The 20,049-nt window shown below is 38.9% G+C and overlaps 2 protein-coding genes across 4 annotated transcripts in view; both read right to left on the bottom strand.

The window, feature by feature from the left end:
* calm3a (calmodulin 3a (phosphorylase kinase, delta)) overlaps positions 1–20,049 on the bottom strand; it is a 224,889-nt gene that overhangs the window by 27,020 nt on the left and 177,820 nt on the right. The window lies entirely within an intron of this gene.
* Positions 377–18,154, bottom strand: LOC139632337 (uncharacterized). 3 transcript variants are annotated; one of them, XM_071497231.1, is made up of 16 exons: positions 18,092–18,154; positions 17,959–17,991; positions 17,337–17,382; positions 15,174–15,304; positions 12,054–12,188; positions 11,601–11,789; positions 11,039–11,227; positions 10,806–10,819; positions 10,390–10,415; positions 9,481–9,584; positions 5,844–5,935; positions 4,967–5,193; positions 2,830–2,989; positions 2,147–2,295; positions 1,961–2,016; positions 377–1,859 (listed from the first exon to the last, which is right to left on the bottom strand). In XM_071497231.1, exons 1-16 carry the CDS (start codon positions 18,138–18,140, stop codon positions 1,603–1,605), a joined length of 1,857 nt encoding a protein of 618 aa, XP_071353332.1. In that variant the 5' UTR covers positions 18,141–18,154; the 3' UTR covers positions 377–1,602. The 3 variants fall into 3 exon arrangements, with proteins under 3 accessions (XP_071353332.1, XP_071353331.1, XP_071353333.1); XM_071497230.1 differs by lacking the exon at positions 10,806–10,819 and having other exon boundaries at positions 11,025–11,227; XM_071497232.1 differs by lacking the exons at positions 1,961–2,016; positions 10,806–10,819 and having other exon boundaries at positions 2,151–2,295; positions 11,025–11,227.

The following is a 20,049-nucleotide window of genomic DNA, read 5'->3' as shown; positions in this document are numbered from 1 at the left end:
AGTAAATACAGAGAAAGATTAATGGGGAACTAAATCCACAGTCTTCCTTTTGTGCAAGCATTTATTCTTGAATTATGCCAAAACTAATATAAGACTAAAACTGATGCCAGGACTAATTTCAAGATGCTTTAATGTCCTAAGGTCAAGGTTCACAGTGGGCTATGAATACCAACTCCATACTAAAATAGTTATTTTGTTATGCTGGAGGAAATTACTCTTTGATAGCTTGAATAGAGTGCAGCCAAAAAGCCCACACACCGACAACTAAAGCCAACATCCTGTGAAGCAATGGTGGTCGGAAACTAAAGCCAAATTTAACTTAAGTTCAAGCACAAGACTAAGTAAAATAAAACACAACAGATGACTGTTTTTTTTTCCTTATTATTTATTTAAAACATTGTTAAAGGACCTCCTGAGTAGGTTCTGTCATATATTAAAAATGAACATGCAATATAAAATTTGTATACCAGCAATGTTATTAGCAAATTAGCAAAATACCTTTGGTAAATTGAAAGTAACTTTTAGCTTCAAGTTTAATATTTGTATCCCTGATATTTTTTTAATGCAATTAATTACTAGCTTCATCGATCATGACATGATAAATCATCATGTCATTTACATGTATGAGGGAAGGACATTTGCAAACGGTTTCCTTTTGGTATGTAGTACAGTGTGAGAAACAAAGTGGCATAAAAACAATAATGACTAACATGATATCAAAAAAATGAAACATATTACCTGGTAGGTGATAGCTGTTTAGCTTATGTAAATAAAATGACACATGAGGGCTTCTATAGAGCTACTTTCCCCCACAGTCAAACCTATTCTAAAGAGGGCAAAGCTTTTACTGCTGTAGCTGTTGCTCATCAATGGTTAACTGTCCTAGTGCTATACTTCACAGTCTGGAGGTCGATACGTTACCATGCACTGTGTTGGGCAGTATTACAGTACTGATTACTCTCAACAAGCAGTGTGAGTGACCACTCTGTGAAACTGTTAAATACTGTAGTTAATAATCTTAGTGTTGCTGCTCTACTGAGCAGACTGGAAAATATTGACTCAGGTCTCTCACTTCTTTAGATGTGCTGTCTAGCCCCATCGGATGTCTCATGTGTTGTTTCAAGGCACAGGAACAGGAACAGTGGTGCATATTTTCAGACAGTCTGAAAGACATGTCGAGTTGTCTGAAAAATGAGAGCGAGAAAGTGAGACGTGCGGCTCCTCTCCCACCTACACACAGCTGAACAGTATGTGGGTGTGGATGTTGGACTGCTTGTCTTGGAAAGTTACAGAGACGGTTGAGGAGTTTCTGCTGGTACATCAAACATGCAGTCTGGAAGGAATAAAAAAAAAAAAAAAAAAAACAAAAAGAAAGGGGGCAGGGATTACGCCACATTTCTTTGAGTCATGGTAAGGCATCTGTTATGGAGGTGGACTGTGTAACAGAAAGTGACTTGATAAGTAATTAATAATTGCTGTTGATGAGTAATTAGTAAAGTAATTTAATTATATTTTTAACAAGTAAAAACTAATGAGCAACTGATAGCATTTATCAGCTGATAGCAAATTATCCAACACAGGAATAGCTGAACAAGTGTTGACCTAAAGACGATTACATATGGAAATAATGAAATGGAGAGACTGAAGAGGAGAGTCATGGTTGAAATCAATGAAGACATTAACTTCATCAAAGAAGTAGGTTTTGCCAGGGGTCAGTTTAGGGGAGTTGCAGTGACCACGTCTTGTCAGGATGTAAGGGAAGGGCAGAGGTTTCACAGTGGCATTTGTTCCATGGATTTGCAGCACACTGCTGAACACAATGCTGTGCAGGGACACACTTTCCACAATCCCGATTTTCACTAAACAGGGACATAGACAATTGTGTTAATTTTACAAATCCACATGCATTCAAAAACAAACAAAAAAAAAACTAAATCTAAATTAGAAACGGATATCTTACTTTCTCCACAAAGACCTGTTTTGTTCAGGTTGTTCACTGACAGGAATTTAGATTCTGAAACAGAAAATTATGCACATATGTTACTTTAACTAGAAACTACAATACACTTCAAATTAAATGCCAAAGATCAAGAACTGTTCTTTAGGGCAATGTCCAAGCAGACACTGACCTGTAATCGTCTTGATTACACCTTGATGTTGTGGTTGGTGCGGCAGACTTAGCTTCCCTTCACAGCACGACCACAGAGAAGTGTTGTAGTAGAGATGGCCACAACATCGGAATCCTGTCCTCTTAGCATAGAGTAACTCCTCGTTTTCACTTGAGCAGCAAACATCCTGGTTTTAAAGTAGATATAGTATTATTATGAACAATATGACAGACACACAAATTCTCAGTAAGCCAGCTTGAGTTTGATGAGACTGATATCACTATATGTGTCCATGACATATAAGATAAAGCCTACAGTTATGGACATCAAAGCGGTTATGGGCAGAAGAGCCGGGCATTTATGTACCTGATCATTTTAGGCAAGGTTTGGCAAACCTTTCACAGCTGAACAAAAAGTCATTTTTAGATGATGATTGGCTTGCTATTACACCATGAACATCTTGAGTTGTTGCAGCCATATCTTTGTTGCTTTTGAAAGAATTAGGTCAGCTGTTTCTCCCCATGTTCAGCCTGTGCTAAAATAAGATAAATATAGCCTTATTTGAAAATAAACAGATTTCCAGATTTCCTCAAAACTCAAATAGTTTCACCTTTCTACATATAAGAACATGGGTCTATATTGAAATGGGAACACGCAATAGGCTCTGCAGAGTGAGAGCTATAATTATTATCATCATTAATGATTTAAAAAAAAGACCTACCTGTGGCTTTTGCAGACTGGATCCGCAACACTGAGCGTTATGCCCATGCTTGCCCAAATCTTTAAGTTCGTACAGTCTCCCTGCACAGCACTTCACGTGTGGGTCTGTAAGGCTGTAGGCTCGAATCCCACAGCAATGACCGTTTTTCACTTTAGGATGCCTGGATGGAGAAAGAGAGCTTATACTTAATATAAAATCAGGTGAGTAGGATAAGGTGGTTGCTGTGAATTCCCCAAGTTCAGGGTTGTTATTGTGAAATGTCTAGTCCATCGCTGTACTGGAAGTAGCTTGTGAGTGAGTTTATGTGACTCTGGTACTGATCAATCAGGTGAATAAGCAGCTTCTCCCATATTATTTCTTTTCATTACATTGTGTAGTTTATGCTATGTTATAACTGTAATGCACAGAAAGCTTTTTTCAGTGTTATGATTAACTGGCTCATGAGCAGTACACCAGTAAATACAACACCAGACATTTTAATTCAATTCAGTTCAAATTCTGTAGATCTGAGCTAATGACACGGACTTTGCGTATTTTAATTAGCATTTTCTAAGAAAACAAGAAAAGAAAACAAAGCTGTTTCTACATTATTTGATTCTGCCTACCCATTCTGAACCCACTCTGCTGCTCTGCTCCTCTGCAGTTACTGCCACTAGATGCACAACTGTTTGAAGCATCTGATTTTTTTGGATTTTAACTTAAGTTTTTTTTTTTTTTTAACTTTGTAAAGCAAGTCAGACTAACATGATCTGTTTATAACATTATTGTGTTTACCAAACCATGTCACCAGCCCTTCCTGTGCCTCTCAATTAGGCATACCATGCCTGAAACCATCTCTTTGAAACTTGACAAATAAATGTAAAACTGTTCTTTCAGCAGCCAAAAATTCTTACTCAAACCACATTCTGTGGGGCTAAATACCGAACAGCTGTTATTATTTTTTTTCTTCTAGAGAGATCATTTTACATTCAAAAGTGCAATGGTTAGAGTATGCTTCATCTGGGCATTAAATATTGAAGCACTGGATTTTAGATGAGAAGGTAACTTTGAAGTTAGCAAGCTGCGTGATCTGTTGTGCAACATGTAAAACATCAAAGTGATTCTTGGTTACCAGGTGTCAAAATAACTTCAAAACAGCCTAAGACAGACGCAACACAGCACTGACACATTATCACATTTTCAGGCTGATCTGGCAACATGAGACATCAGAACTTTCTCTCTATGCACTTGCCAAGTTACACGTCTAACTGACAGTAAGCATCCACATGTGTTTCTTGCTACCTGACTGATGTGAATCCAATATTCACTCTCCTTTTATCTCTGGTGTGTTTTCAAATGAACAATTAAGCTTGCTAGATGGTTGACTTTTTTCACTAGCTCACTGCTTAGTGTTGCCCAAGTAGCACACACTGTGTATGCCTTAAATGACTGGCCTCTTCAGGGGGAAAGGGGACTGGAAAAACAGGAGTAATTATGGAACCAAGACTGTGACTTAAACTGAGAAAGCAGAAAGAGCTTCTGAGCTGCATGATAATCTTTTCTGGATTAATAACCACCAATGACTGCTTTCATGTTACACAGCCGATTGATTGTTTAAGAATATCAAATGCCAGACTAAAACATATTGTAGCTTCTAACCATCATAGCTCCATTAAAGTATTATAATCCACTGGAAGATAAGAAGGCATAATTGTAAAAAAAAAAAACAAATACAGTGATTAAATATCCAATTGTCAAGATCCCAGAGAACCCAGACAAACAGACATTCCTTGGCAGTAGCTACGTACATTTTAAAGGTCGCCAGAAACAAAACAAGTGAGGCACATGGCTCAGTGCAGTTGCTGGCACGCCTGTCTGTGTCTGAGTCTGCATGAAATTGGTCGCAGGGAATTTCTCATTGCCTCTTCTGTTCAGGTTTGTCTGCCCCTAACTCACTGTAAGAGTCCCAAAACAATAAGTATTTCCCACACAACCTTCGGAACTGTGGAAAACATATTGTCAAGGGGCTACTGTCAGACAATAGCAGACACCGCACATACCAGACATATCGAGGTAATAAAAACAAAGTCTTCCTGTCTCGCTGAATTTCTCAAGTATTTTAACAGGTAAGTGTAAATATGCATGCACATGTAATCACCTGTGTCCATTGCAGCACATCTCAGTATGAGGCTGGTAGATTTCTGTACCACAGCAGTGTTGTCCAGGTGAGCCATGAAACTGAGAACAACATATAGTCCCTTTAGCCGGGTTGTAAGGAATACTGATTTCTGAGCATTCCTCCCCATCTTCCCTGTCCTTGTACAAGGTGTTATTACAACAGAGAACTCCACGTTGTGCCAAGCCATACGGTGCCTGTCCGCAGCACTTAAAGAAGCACAGAAAATACAGCTTAGTGTACAGCAATACATATATAAGCAGGGACAGACATACACATGTTCAAATGCACATATAGGAACATATATATGCATAGATTTTGACAAAAATATGAGGCCAAATGCAGGTCAGACACAAAAGTTTTGCAGATATTAATTTCTACAGTGTGTAAATGTGTAATGTGTAAACAAATGTGTACAATCTGTTTAAGTCTTACCTGGCTATCGTCCAATCATCCTTTTGCATATGCAGTTAACATTAACAACCCTACCAATAGCAGGTCTTTCCATCCTTTAGATTCTAACCATCCTCACTTACAGTGTAAAAGGAGCTGGGTGGAGCTCCGAGCTCCGTCAACGAAACTGCACCAAAGCAGTAGTTTTTTGACATAACAAATGGGATACATTTTTAGGTTACAATTATTTGTATGGATTACATAAAAGAAATGTGGTGTATTTTTTTGTCACATGCAAAAAAAGATTCTGCCTGGAGTTTTTTGTTTCTATGTTTCATCCTTTTGGGGGAAATCTGATGTGAAGTGATGTGTGTTTTTAGTTTCCCATAGAAAAACAGAGGACGATTGTTGACCTTTGCAGAAAAAAAAAACAAAAAAACATTCAAATCCATCAGAAGGCCATTACTTGATTTTTCCAAGGCTTCCGCTCAGATACACAGCCATCACAGCAGATGTGTGTGTGTGGGTCATACACTGTGGGAGCAGCATCACATTGTCCTAAAATGAAGGGGTTTGGGTGGGAGGGTTGAGAGAGAGCAGAGCAGTTACTGTAAACTGTGTAGTTTAGATTTTATCACACAGAGGTTGTGGAGAGTAATGTTGGCAAGCAAGGGATGACTCAGAGGGGCTGACACTCTCAAGAGAACAAAATGTATCATGGTGAGAAGTGTCAGAAAATTGACACCTTCATCTGTTAGGTACACCCTATCATATTCCTCAATATACTCTCTTTCATCCACTCAAGTAACAACCTGTCCTCTAACCTACAGAGTACAAATAATTGAAAACTGTGTGAGATTTCCCAATATCATGTTTCATTATTGCAAACAGTATAAAATGGAAAGGAGTAATGTAAATAAATACACAAAACAAAAACCAGAACAGTAGAGAGCTAGCAGGGTGGAGACCTGGTAAATTCCATGCTTGTGAGACCAACATCCAGAAAGTCACTCAACTGATATCTGAAATCTCTCTTCCGCCCCAGTTTTACTTTCCATGTACACAGAATATTAAAGATGGTGGTTTCTCCTTTCCCACTCTCTTTCCACTGAGGAAATGGTCCAGAGAAAAGTACCATAGAAGGTCTGGTTGGATGATAGTTACTTCAGGGAAAGAGTGGGAGTTTAAGTTGCATATTTCCTTGACATGAATGATATTTGTACTACAGACAAGTGCTCTCAAGGTGGTTTACTGCTTGATGATCCAAACAATCCTTGTATATTTTTGACACTTTGATATTTCCCACATCCAATACTCTGTGATATCAATGTAGTGAATAGTATATTATTCAGTTTAGTCAGTGTTTACAAAATGCTTAACTGTCTGGAAAATTCTCTGGTGCCTAGTGAAAAGTAAAGTGTTATCAAGTGTAATATACAAACCCTTAACTTTCCAGTAATTCATCCAGTAAACAAGACAGTTGTTACACCCAAGATCAGAATGCTGTTTTGGTAGTTAACGAGGTTATGTCTTCTTCAGCGCATAGTAGTCATTTGGCTTCAGGCGGGAAGCTGTCACCTCTTACAGTAAAAACATCGCTCCTCATTCATTTCTGTGTAGAATTTGGTGAAATGCTTTTACTTGCCATTGTCCTCACAGGATAAACAACAGCATTTACAATTACATTAACAATTACAATTTACACTAACCTGATGTTTAGGGGTTGTGAACTACCAATAGTCAATATTGTTTTCTTTTACATATCACCACAATCTTTCCTTCCTTGACCTTTACCGTGTTTTGTACAATCAGTCTGCTTTAAATATATTGCGTGTGTGTGTGTGTGTGTGTGTGTGTATGTTAATTAGTAAAATTTCTTGCCTTAATGCGCTTGAGACCATGAGTTGTGTTGTGGTTGTATTGGTATACACTAAAAAGCCCTATTGGATAACCATACTAATCCATGTCAAGAACTGCTCAACTAAATAAAGAGAAATGACAGTCCATCATTTCTTTAAGACATGAAGCTCAGTCAATCTGGAAAATTGCAAGAACTTGTATCTGTGTGCAATGCAGAGCAGTGCAGTTGCAAAAAACTGGCTCTCATGAGGACTGTCCCAGGACAGGAAGACCAAGATTTATTTCTGTTCATTACAGTTACCAGCCCAAGATGGGTTAGGGGACTGTGTGAATCAGACCTTCATCATCAAATCAAAATTGAAAGCACGCTCAACCAGCATCACTCCCCAGCATTCTCCAATGAGAGTGCGCAAAGCTGTCATCAAAGCAAAAGGTGGCTACTGTGAAGAATCTAAAAACTAAAACATATTTCTTTGTTTATACTTTTGTTTTGTTTGCTACCTAATTCCATGTGTGTTATTCTAGTTTTGATGCCTTCAGCATTGTTCTACAATGTAGAGAATGATAAAAACAAAGAACCATTGAATTAGAAGTTGTGTTCAAACTAGGTATTCATCACACAAGCTGACATTTCTTGGTACAGACATTCTGGCCACTCTTTCAGCAGGATGTTTAAGCCCTGCTTTTGCTTTCTGCTGTCACTCTGCACTTAAGCCAACAGTTTAGCATGATAGCATCTCCTGACCCAGTAGCATGTCAGTCTATGACTTCATAGTTGTCCGTCAATGTGTTTCTGCATGCCGCTGCTTTCAGATAATACCTGCAAAAAAATAATTCCAAAATCTAATTTGTTTGTGCCCTGTGGGGATGTCTGTGGTGTAAGTTATTGGAGTTTTGACAGTTAATCTATCCAGCAGACAAATGTCCCTTAAAATAAAAGAAAAACATGGTCTAACTGCCTATAAAACACCACTTACATATTTATTTTGCATCATTTTCATCTTACTGTAACAGAAGCTATGGGACAGGCGCCTTGACACCAGGACCCTGTTCCAAAAAGCAGGTTTCATGGAAACTCGAGTGTTTTAACCTTGAGATAAACCTGAGTTTTGTTTTAACACACCCAGAGTTCCTCCTCCTCTGATGCCTGACAATCCATTTCATGTCATTCAAAGTTGATATCAAGGCAAATATTGGGGTGGATTGATTTGCAGAAGTGTATGTTGGTAGGAGATTAAGATCCTGATTAGTTTGTTAAACTAGACCTTCAGTACCATTACCATTGGTACCTCTTTTTATGACAGTGTAAGGACAGAGACAGCAATATCTGACATTCAAATATTACCCATTGTGGAATAATCCTCAGCTTAGAATAAAATCTATACAGTCTGACTTCATCATCACTGAGACTCTGTGTACATTAAGACGACTGTCAAGTTGTCAGTCAGCTTCTCTGCACTGAAATATTTACAATATCACTGCAAATTTGAAAAAGATATATGTTAAGCTTTAGACACATAAGACACTGATCTATGAATAATTATGTCTCGTGACATGATTGTTCACTCTGATGGGGCATTCGTGGTTATCATATCTCATTGTAGGTTATGTGATATTTCTGAGTGAGCATGATTGTAGTATAGACTTTTAAACATTTTTTTTTTTAAATGTAGTTTACTGCATCTGCAGCTTTTTCAACTACAAATCACCAAAATCATTAGGCGAATACTGGGTCAGGCTATGAGGCTGTAATAGATCTATTATAGATCATAGATCTACAATCTTATGTATTACGTGTCTGATCTATATTTCAATCTTCTGCTTCCAGCAGCACTTTGTCTCCTTCAGGTTACAGCTGAATAAATATATTTAAAATTTGAATCTGACCAACAGTAGGATTTCAGCCCTTGAGCATCCATTAAGGAAATAATTGTCTGCTAGATAATGTGGTCTAGTGCTGAATAAAATGCAAAAGTGTTAACTTAAATGTAATAGTGACAATGAAGTTATATTTTCTCTGACTCAGACCCTTAATTTTTCTTTCTCCACTGAATTAAAAAAAGAAGCCCTGCTCTTAATTTACCTGTTATCATTGTGAATTGCAGTACTAGTGTTTCATAGCCGTTGGCTTTTGTTTTTCTCCATTCAATCACACACACCCAGGTCTCAAACAAGAAGACACCATCAGATAATATTTACACACCCACAAAATGATATATTGTAAAACACACATGAGATCATACCTGGGCTGCAGCACCAATGAGGCTTTGTCTGGTTTCTCTCACAGCAGCGAAATTGACTCAGGTTGTAACATGATGATCCACAGAGACTTGTTTGTGGCTCAGTGCTGCGGATGTTCCAAAGATGAGATATCAGTAAAAAATAAACACAAAAGCAGTCACCATCACAGTCTTTCAGACAAGACAAATCATGCACACACAAATTTTTGGACAGCTTGCTAATTGACCTGTAAATTTCCAAAACACTGAGTACACTAAAGTACACTCTCTGTGGTGTCTTTGAAGCTTTAGTAGTGCTCCATTTCGTTTATCCTGTGCACATGCACAACGACACACATATACATGTGCAGGTAACACAATACACATTGTTGCCAGTGGTTTCATAGTACTCCACTGATTTAAGGGGGGCTGTAAAAGTCAGAAAAAAAGATGTCTAGATAGTAAAGATGTGTGTAAACTCAGGTCTGCAAATGTTTTATGAGGAGGGAAGGGTGTTCAACATGTCTGTCAGACTTTAAGGATTCACACAATGCATTCTGGTGAGTAACACTGAATGTAAACATGACTTTTGTTTCTTTGCAAGAAAATTCCATTGGGCATGTTACATGTAGGTAATTTTAAACCTACAATTTGTTTTTGATTATTAGTAATATCCTACATTGCTTTGTACTACCAAAAAATATTATCGTTCAAGTGTAAAACCTGAGCTTGTTGTGTTTAACTTGTTGGTTCAAAATCACCGTATATTAGTTTGGGTAGCAACTGAGTAGAACGGGGGGTTACACTGTCAAAATTTAACCGCATGATTTTTACTGTGAGGAATTAGCTGATGATTTTTGGTGTCACCACAGCAAAAAATAAAGTTGCGTTGGTCTCAGTATGATACAGTAGTTAAAATTATGGTTGACTTACCATTTGGGCTGAGGTGGCTCAGGTTTCTAAAAAAAATTAAAAAATGTAAATAACTCAAAGGGCAATCCACAACTTCACTACTCTGTCCCTGACCTGTTCTTTGTCCCTGATCTAAGGCTTTAAACACAATTATGTTATTAACACACACTCAACAAAAAACAGTATGAGCCTTGCAAGGCCAACTTTACTTCAGAACTACTGTAGTGGATTGTATTATATTGTCATGTGTTTGTTATTTTGTCCCCGACCTTTACATGGTAATAAATCGCAAATCACCAAAATAAATGGTAGAAAATGGTAGATATACTGTATGTGTGAGGTTATTGTTAAGGTGTGTTTTTCAAGGCTGATTAGGAGTTGTTGCTCATAACAGTGAGGTAAGTCACAAAAAATGAAGATAAAAGTTTGTTTCTTACCAGCAGTTGCACACCTGTGGACAGAAAAATAAATATTTTAAGTGCATGAAATACCAGCATACCCCGGCAGAGATTTCAATATGTGGATTTCATTCCTACAGCTGGACAAACACAAGACTGTGATGTCAGTGACTCATTTTTATCTACACTTTCCTCATCTACTCTCTGAAAACTAAACAAAAACACATGACCAACAAAATGGAATAAAATATTCAGCACGCTCGGTGACGTACCCGTTTCATTTGTGCAGCAGCTGGAATTAATGGGTTGTTTCTTAAGGCTTCCACCAATCAAACAGCAGCACTCATTTTCAGTGTCATACTGGCCATGACCGCAGCACTCATGGCGGCTAGAATTTCTAATCAGGATTGTCTGGGCATCAAATGGACCACAACAAATGTGCTTGTCCACATCAAAAGCCTCTGTGGAAAAGAACAGAATGATACTTTATGCCACACTATATTACTTCTATTACCTCAGCCATAATATAGCTGACATGATTCAACAATACCTTATTTATATCTTATACACACTTATGATTTTGTTGCTATGATATTTTGTGACTAGTTTCCTTAGTGCATAGTATTGTATGTAAGCACCACTTTGTTATAAATTAGATAAAGCATGCCAAAACAAAAACCAAACCATCTATCTGACTAATATACAGTCTCATGTACATTGCAACTTAGGTTTAAACAGTGCTTCAAACTGACAACAGATCCATCTGACACAGTGCAACATGTATTAAATTTGTATGGTTGCTGTTATGGAGTGTATACAGGCCTTCAGTTGTACCTGAGTTCTCTGCACAGCAATTTGAATGAATTTGTTGTTTCTTAAGAGCACCATTTATCTCAAGGCAGCATTCAGTCTTGGTGTTAAACTGGTCATGACCGCAGCACTGGTGGTGAGCAGACTCCCTTATCAGGATTGTCGTGTTATCACTTGTGCCACAACACAGCTGCTTGTCCACATCAAGAGCCTCTGTGGAAAGATCAGAGTGATACTTTAAACTCTGTCACCTTTACTTCAACTCTGACTCACATGATAAGCTAATGGGTATCCTACAGAAGTGCTCAACAGAACACACGTTACAACATTGGCAACATGGACAGTCAGAATTGAGAACTTTTAGCAAGAATGGTGGAAACCACATCAGTGAAACCCACAAAACTGTATGTATTTTGTAAGTGTACTGTATGTTTATAGGATGTTTTACATCCATCAGTTGTGTCTAGCTCTACTCACCTTTACCACAACACTCAGCCTTTGGCACCGGTTTGGTTACAACGGTTGACTGACAACATATTTCATTGTGTGGGCTGTAGGCCTCTTTTCCACAGCAAGCTGACACCTTTTCACTTAGACCAAGTGTAATGTTAGCTGTAAGAACAGATATCAATGAGAGAGGTCAGGGGAGAATGGCCAGACTGGATTTCTGCTGAGGTGAAGAATACCACAGCCTATCTCCGTATTGTTAATGCACCATGTCACAAAGCAAAAGTTGTTTCAAACTGGTTTCATGAACATGACAATGAGTTCAGTGTACTTCAGTGGTCTCCCCAGTTACTAGACCTGAATCCAATAGAACATCTTTGAGATGTGGTTGAACAGGAGATTGGCAACATTAATGTGCAGCTGACAAATATGCAGAAATGATGTGATGCAATAAACACAAGATGAATGTTTCCATCATCATCATCATCACATGAACTAAGACTACTTTTAAGAGCAAAGGGAGCCCCTACCCACTACAAGAATGGTTTCCTCAGTGAAAGTAAATAGACTTGTATTTTTTTACTACTGAGAGCTGGCACACAGACAACAATGACCACAGGAAAGTTCTTTTAAACAGCTAGACAGAGTAAGGATGCTTCAATGAGTAATAATGTAAGCAATGAAAGAAGATCCTGTGGCTTTTGCCTAAGTAGAAAGAAGGTATATACAGTTGTGTGAAAGTGTTTGCCCCCTTCCTGATTTGTCACACTTAAATGTTTCAGATCAAACAAATTTAAATATTAGACAAAGATAACACAAATAAACACAAAATGCAGTTTTTGAATGAATCAGTTTTTATTATTAAGGGGAAAAAAATCCAAACCTACATGGCCCTGTGCGAAAAAGTGATGGCCCCCTAAACCTAATGACTGGTTGGGCCACCCTTAGCAGCAACAACTGCAGTCAAGCGTTTGTGATGACTGGCAATGAGTCTTTTACAGCGCTGTGGAGGAATTTTGGCCCACTCAGAATTGTCGTAATTCAGCCACATTGGAGGGTTTGAGCATGAACCGCCTTTTTAAGGTCATGTCACAGCATCTCAATCGGACTCAGGTCGGGACTTTGACTAGGCCACTCCAAAGTCTTCATTTTGATTTTCTTAAGCCATTCAGAGATGGACTTGCTGGTGTGTTTTGGATCATTGTCCTGCTGCAGAACCCAAGTGCGCTTCAGCTTGGGGTCACGAACAGATGGCTGGACATTCTCCTTCAGGATTTTTTGGTAGACAGCAGAATTCATGGTTCCATTTACCACAGCAAGTCTTCCAGGTCCTGTAGCAGCAAAACAGCCCCAGACCATCACACTACCACCATATTTTACTGTTGGTATGATGTTCCTTTTCTGAAATGCCGTGTTACTTTTACGCTAGATGTTATGGGACATACACCTTCCAAAAAGTTCAACTTTTGTCTCGTTAGTCCACAGAGTATTTTCCCAAAAGTCTTGGGGATCATCAAGATGTTTTCTGGCAAAACCGAGACAAGCCTTTATGTTCTTTTTGCTCAGCAGTGGTTTTCGTCTTGGACCTCTGCCATGCAGGCCATTTTTGCCCAGTCTCTTTCTTATGGTGGAGTCATGAACACTGACCTTAATTGGGGCAAATGAGGCCTGCAGTTCTTTGGATGTTGTTCTGGGGTCTTTTGTGACCTCTTGGATGAGTCGTCGCTGCGCTCTTGGGGTAATTTTGGTCAGCCAGCCACTCCTGGGAAGGTTCACCACTGTTCCATGTTTTCGCCATTTGTGGATAATGGCTCTCACTGTGGTTCGCTGGAGTGCCAAAGCTTTAGAAATGGCTTTGTAACCTTTTCCAGACTGATAGATCTCAATTACTTTGTTTCTCATTTGTTCCTGAATTTCTTTGGATCACAGCATGATGTCTAGCTTTTGAGGATCTTTTGGTCTACTTCACTGTGTCAGGTCCTATTTAAGTGATTTCTTGATTGAGAACAGGCGTGGCAGTAATCAGGCTAGAGAAATTGAACTCAGGTTTCCAAAGATGTGATAAACCACATTTAATTTAATTTATGTTTTAACAGGGGAGGGCCAATCACTTTTTCACACAGGACCATGTAGGTTTGGATTTTTTTCCCCCTTAATAATAAAAACCTTCATTTAAAAACTGCATTTTGTGTTTACTTGTGTTATCTTTGTCTAATATTTAAATTTGTTTGATGATCTGAAACATTTAAGTGTGACAAACATGCAAAAAAATAAGAAATCAGGAAGGGGGCAAACACTTTTTCACACAACTGTACACTCAGTTGCCAGTGATAAAATAGTGACTGAGTGTATATGTTGAATCAAATATCATACAGATTGTAAGTGGCATAGATAGTTAATGAGCCTCTTTCAAACAGAATTTGACATTCAATACCATGTTGTTTAGACCTTTGCCAGCATTTGCTTCTCAGTCATGGAGTCCCACACAGGATTTTTATGTGAATCATGTTGTTCTGCTTTCCTTGTGTTCATTTAGTTGACACATTGCATACTTTCATTTCAATGTCAAAATCATAAAACCACAAAAATAGTGGATTAGTAATAACAGAGATGAGAGGTTTATGATTGGTCTAATTCTTCATAAACTGGCACTGTGGCCAAGCTATAATATATTTGTAATTCTGTATTTGAATTATTTGCACCAGGTTGGATTTGATTACTTAATATGGCTATTTGGCTATACACTTTAATAGTGTGAACTCATCATGTGTTGTGTAAGTTACAAAGATAGAGGATACATTTTTCAGTATTCCCCCCTGACAGTGTCATACAGCATCATACAGCTGTCTTATATTTAAAGTTGCCACAGTTAAGAGGCAGTCATTACATCATTGTCTCCTGCTTTTTCTAGAGACAAGTCAGCGTAGATTTGTTGATGATTCCTGAGGAAGATCATCAAAGTTGAAACAACTTGCAATCCAGGTTAAATGCCAATTGAAGTTGCTTTCCATTCTTTGTGCTATCAAATGCTTTAACTTATTCTATTAAATTCTCTCACATTTCACCAAATTTAACGTCCCTGCCCCCTAAATTTTTTTTTCCATTTCCTTTCCATTTCTTGCTGGTTTGACGCAAATGTGTGGTCATTACCTTCACAACAAGTGGCTGTAGCAGGATTAAAAGCCTTTTCCTTGCAACATGACAGCCCTGGCTCTTGATGAAGTTTGTTCTTACAGCACACAGCCTCGCGGATGTCATATTGTATTCCCTCACAGTTTTTCCTGCAAGACAGGGATAACATATTCCAAGCTATTATTACTCACAGTCATTAGTATTGCATAGACATCACGCTAAATGCGTACAAAATAGTTATTATACAGATTAATGTAACCTCCTGTCATGTCAATGTACATTTCACTTATCCTTTGTAATACTGCCCTCTGATGGATGCAAGTGAAAACACTCCTAACTTGTTGCCAAGGATGTGCATGTGAACATCCTACAGAGTAAACATGACCTAGCTGATCACAGCAAACGTTCAATAATGTTGAAAGCCAGTTTCTAACTAACTAATGGCATTGTGTCCATAATCATTTAACTTTTATTGATCCCAGTAAATTTATTAGCAAGCTGCCAATTACGCTAATATTTACACAACTGGTCAAAAGTTTTAGAACACCTCAATTTTTCCATTATCTTGTGGTATGACAAACTCCTTACCAACCAGCCTGTCTTCCTTTGTAAGTCTTGTCTTTTTCTCACCATTCTAAAAACAACATACAGTACTACATACTGCAATAGAGTATTGTCATAATTATCATCTGTGGGTGTAGTAACACAGTTTGTACCAACGCTGCCTTTGTACAAACAGAGGGTTTGTAAGTCATCAACAAAATTTGGGGCACCTGTAGAAATTGTTTGCATTAACTTTCAAGGTTTCATTTACTTCCTTTTGCTGAAAGAAGTAGGAGAGACAGTTTACTAACTTCTCATTTCTCCCAGTTACTGAGAGACTTTTTGGACTTATACACTAGTAATTTGGATTTATACAATAATATTATCTTGTTATTTATTTAAATCCTTAATAATGTTTGTAACAGAACAGTTATGAGTTCTGTTTTGCCTCGCCCGCCTTGCGTCAAAATAGACTAAACTTATTTGTTTCATTTCTTATGATGAACAGAATAGGGAAATATATTATAAGACCATGAGAGGCAAACAAAATAATTCCTAAAATAACTTGTTTGTTTTCTGCTTTATGTTAAAATGAACAATTATTGTTACATATGTTGTGTTATGGGACACAATTAGCTGCATATATTTCTATTCTAAACTAAAATTTAAAAAAATGTTGAAAAATACTATCGTGTGGTCTATTTCGGTATGGCTGCTTAGCTTTCAGCCATGACAGAACATCAAGGTTTGGCTGGACACACTAACGTTGATGCATGCTAACCATGTTTCAAAATAAGTACGTCATGATTAACTCAAATAAAAGGGCACCACATGAAAAATACAAGTTTCTTTTTCAATAAATGTAGCTGTTGTTGAATGTGTCCCCTGTCTTCCTGATGGCAGGAGGATCTAACTGAGATTGGTGCAACCATTCCTTGTTGCAGCCACCCACAGTCAAGTAAGAAAGTAATTTAACCGGTTTCTTAATCCCTGCCAGACCTAACCTAAACTTGACCCAAACTTTGTAAACCACTGTCTGGAAACTTTTGAGTCATGACGCATTTTATCCAAGTTGGTATTTGAGTCTGATAATACACTAGAGGAAAGTTAATCATGTCACTGAAAATATTCAAAAATATTCAAATGGAATCTGCTGGTAACTATTAACTGTACAGCAATCCAAGTTTCAGGATTGGCCCCAATAGTTGTTGCGTATTTGCTGACATTGTGCTTTCCCTCACACTGGCCAGAACCCATAGCCACACCTAATGAGGGATTCACCATTCAAAAATGCCTTCACAAACACACTCACATACACACACAGAGGACTCATTAGCATAACTTATTCCCTAGCCCCTTACCCCTAACCTTAACCATCACAGGAACTGCCTAACCTCAACCAATCCTTTGAAGTTACAAAAACTTATTCACACAGTGATAAAAAAAGATATGTAAAAGTCTGAAACATCAAAGAGCCATTTAAACTGAGGTACAGCATTTTGGACTGCACAGGGATAGCCGGCTCCCGGTTTTCTGGCCTCATGAAGACCCCAGGCACACACACACACACACACACACACACACACACACACACACACACACACACACAGCGTCAAGATCGTTTAAGGCATAACTCACCGGTAGCTACAGTCTTTGCGTGCTGCCTTAGTGCCCGGGGCAAACGCTGTCAAAAAAATCACAAAACCTTCAAGTTGAGTCATCAGTTATCATCTGTCGATCTAACCGCTCTTCACACCTCCCTTGTTTTTTTGAGAAAATTGCCATGACATAATCAACATATCAAGTTTAACTGCGTGGTCATCAAAGTGTTGAATAGGCTGTTCAGTGTTCAGTGACCTCCACACCCTTACCTTTAGTTGATTTAGTTGAAGCTCTGAGCACATTGCAGTATCTCAAGCTTGAATCGGGATGATCCATTTTAACAAGCAGGAGGAAAAACTAATTCCATCCTTAACCACACCCCATAAAAAAATGGGGAAGATAGGGACAGGGAAAAATATTTCAGTGGACCCTCTGCATCTCCATCTAGTTCAGGACTCAAGACCCGCAGAGGCCTGAGTCTAAAAATCCACACCGTTTTAATCACGCACACACGGTAGCCCACTCTGTTGAAACGTGGCATCCCCGTCAAGGACGTGGAAAACAAAACAAACAGGCTAAACTACAGAAAATGTCTCAGTAAGCGGGGGTCCCTATGCCTGGAGATTAACCAGGGAAAATGAATCACTGCTATACTTACCCCAGACACTTGTGTAGCCGCACATCAGCCAAACTGAAATGACACAACCACACAATTAAAATGCTGCTTTCAAACTGTCACAGGTAGCTGTAAATCATCCATCACTTGAGGAAAATTGCGCCCACAGCCTCACCTAATCCGAGATGCCGAAGCGGAGACATCAGTGGTCGATTCTGGAGCATCTACCAGTCTGCTGAATCAGAGTCAAATGCAAAACAGAGATGCACAGAGATGATTTAAATAGCCCCCAAAAGCCACTCCCTCGCCAAACAAAAAAATATGACACTATAAACCTGTAGAGTAGCCAGATTGCAGGCACTGGCCCAGACCAAACCTCTACACATATTCTACATGCTTTCATGGGTGTGAGTGAAATGTCACATGTTTTTAAAGAGCTCCCGTGTCTGTTAGAGACTTACATTTAAATAGCCTACAGGGACTGACTTGAGGCATAATACCTCTTTATATTATTTCACAGGTGGCCATAAACGTCAAGCACAGCACTGATGTGTTGCCTTTTAATGCTTTGCTCCTCTCTGGCGGAATAGGAATTCATGTGGGATTACCTGATCTCTTTGGCAGATTCAATTCAGGAGTCCATGCCACATAACAATGGTTTCCAAGTTTAATCTTCTCTTAATCCCGTGTTGTCCACATCCAGAAATCTTCGTTATATTTTGCTGATTTGGGACCTGCTGTCCTCGAAATACTGAGCCACTACTCCCAGTCGTTCAACTCACAAAGATATCTCATCATGAATGGAAATCATGAATGGAAATGATCCTCAACTAAAGTAAACTGTAAGTAGCTCTCTGTCAAAAACCGAACTTGAGTAAATTTTCAAACTGTTAAGCTGTTTATCACCAAGCGAAGACTAACTCTTGTGTTTTGTTAACTTTTGGTGACTATTTCCCTATTCCTATCTATGTCCATGGTTCTCTCAGCTCTCAGCCGGACCTCTCAGTTGATGATGGAGTTATAAAACTCCAGAAGTTAGACTGGTTGGGAAATTGGGAGGGGCAGTGCTGAAAAAAAAACATACAGTTATAGATAATTAAAAATCCATAGCATTTTTACAGCTGGGGTTTCTGAGACCCCGAAAGTACATACAGACATTTGGGTAATACCCATAATACAGTCCGCGATTTACTGTAATTTAGTATCAATAATGACCAGTTCCAGCTGCTAGCCCACTTAAATAGATAAACTCAAAGGGGCTGTAGAGTGGGGAAAAAAACAAGACCATAACAAGGACAGGACTGGGCCTTTTTAATGTAAAATAATGTGCCATATTTGATACGCTCATAGGTTTTTACATTTTTAATCTGCAAATCGGGGCTGTCAAATAAATTTGCAGTAAAATGCAACATGTTTTCCTCTGAAATGTAATGGAGTAAGAATGCCTATAGGTGTGGGCCTCATTGTGACATGACAGGCACATTGTGCCAGTTGTCCTTTCTGCCGAGGCGCCAGCATCGGAGCAAAGCCGAGTCCATGTTGCTGCGGGTTTGTGGGGAGTCACGGTGGCGACAGACAGCGACTGGACTGGACGTCGATCGCACATTTCTAAGCGGCCCGCCATGCGCGTCGTGCGCGACCAGCGCCTCCGCCCTGAGCGCACTCAGTTCAGCAGCCTCTGTCTCGCCGATGTAGCCCAACCCAACACCGATGTTTCCGCGCAATCACAAATGCAGACACCCCCCCCCCCCCCCCCCCCCCCCCTCGCTATTTTAGAAAAACCACAAAATCCCATGTTGTGTCCATAAATAAACTGTCTTGGATTCGGCAGTTCAGTGCGAGTCTGGACACACGATGAGTCAATATCAGCCCCATGAGAAACGCTGTGCACATTTGTTTTGATGTATTAAAAGACAAAACTAGAGATAATACATTCTTTAGGCCTGTTAGAAAATAAACAACAGTCACACACTAATTATACACCATAAACATACATATTAGTTGGAAACCAAATGGAAAATAATAATACGCTATCAGACAAATGCCATATCAGATCCAAAATAGCTGTTATATTGTCGTCTCGAGGGTTATTCTACTGAAGCCCTGAAAGGCAAGTGGATTTTTATTTCTTTA

This window comes from Trachinotus anak, unplaced genomic scaffold (genome assembly GCF_046630095.1).
Source record: "Trachinotus anak isolate AG129_WGS33_773 ecotype Australia unplaced genomic scaffold, CSIRO_AGI_Tana_v1 ptg000014l, whole genome shotgun sequence".
Taxonomy (NCBI): domain Eukaryota; kingdom Metazoa; phylum Chordata; class Actinopteri; order Carangiformes; family Carangidae; genus Trachinotus; species Trachinotus anak.
Note: the sequence above shows the minus strand (reverse complement) of the source record. Positions and strands in the feature narration are given on the sequence as shown.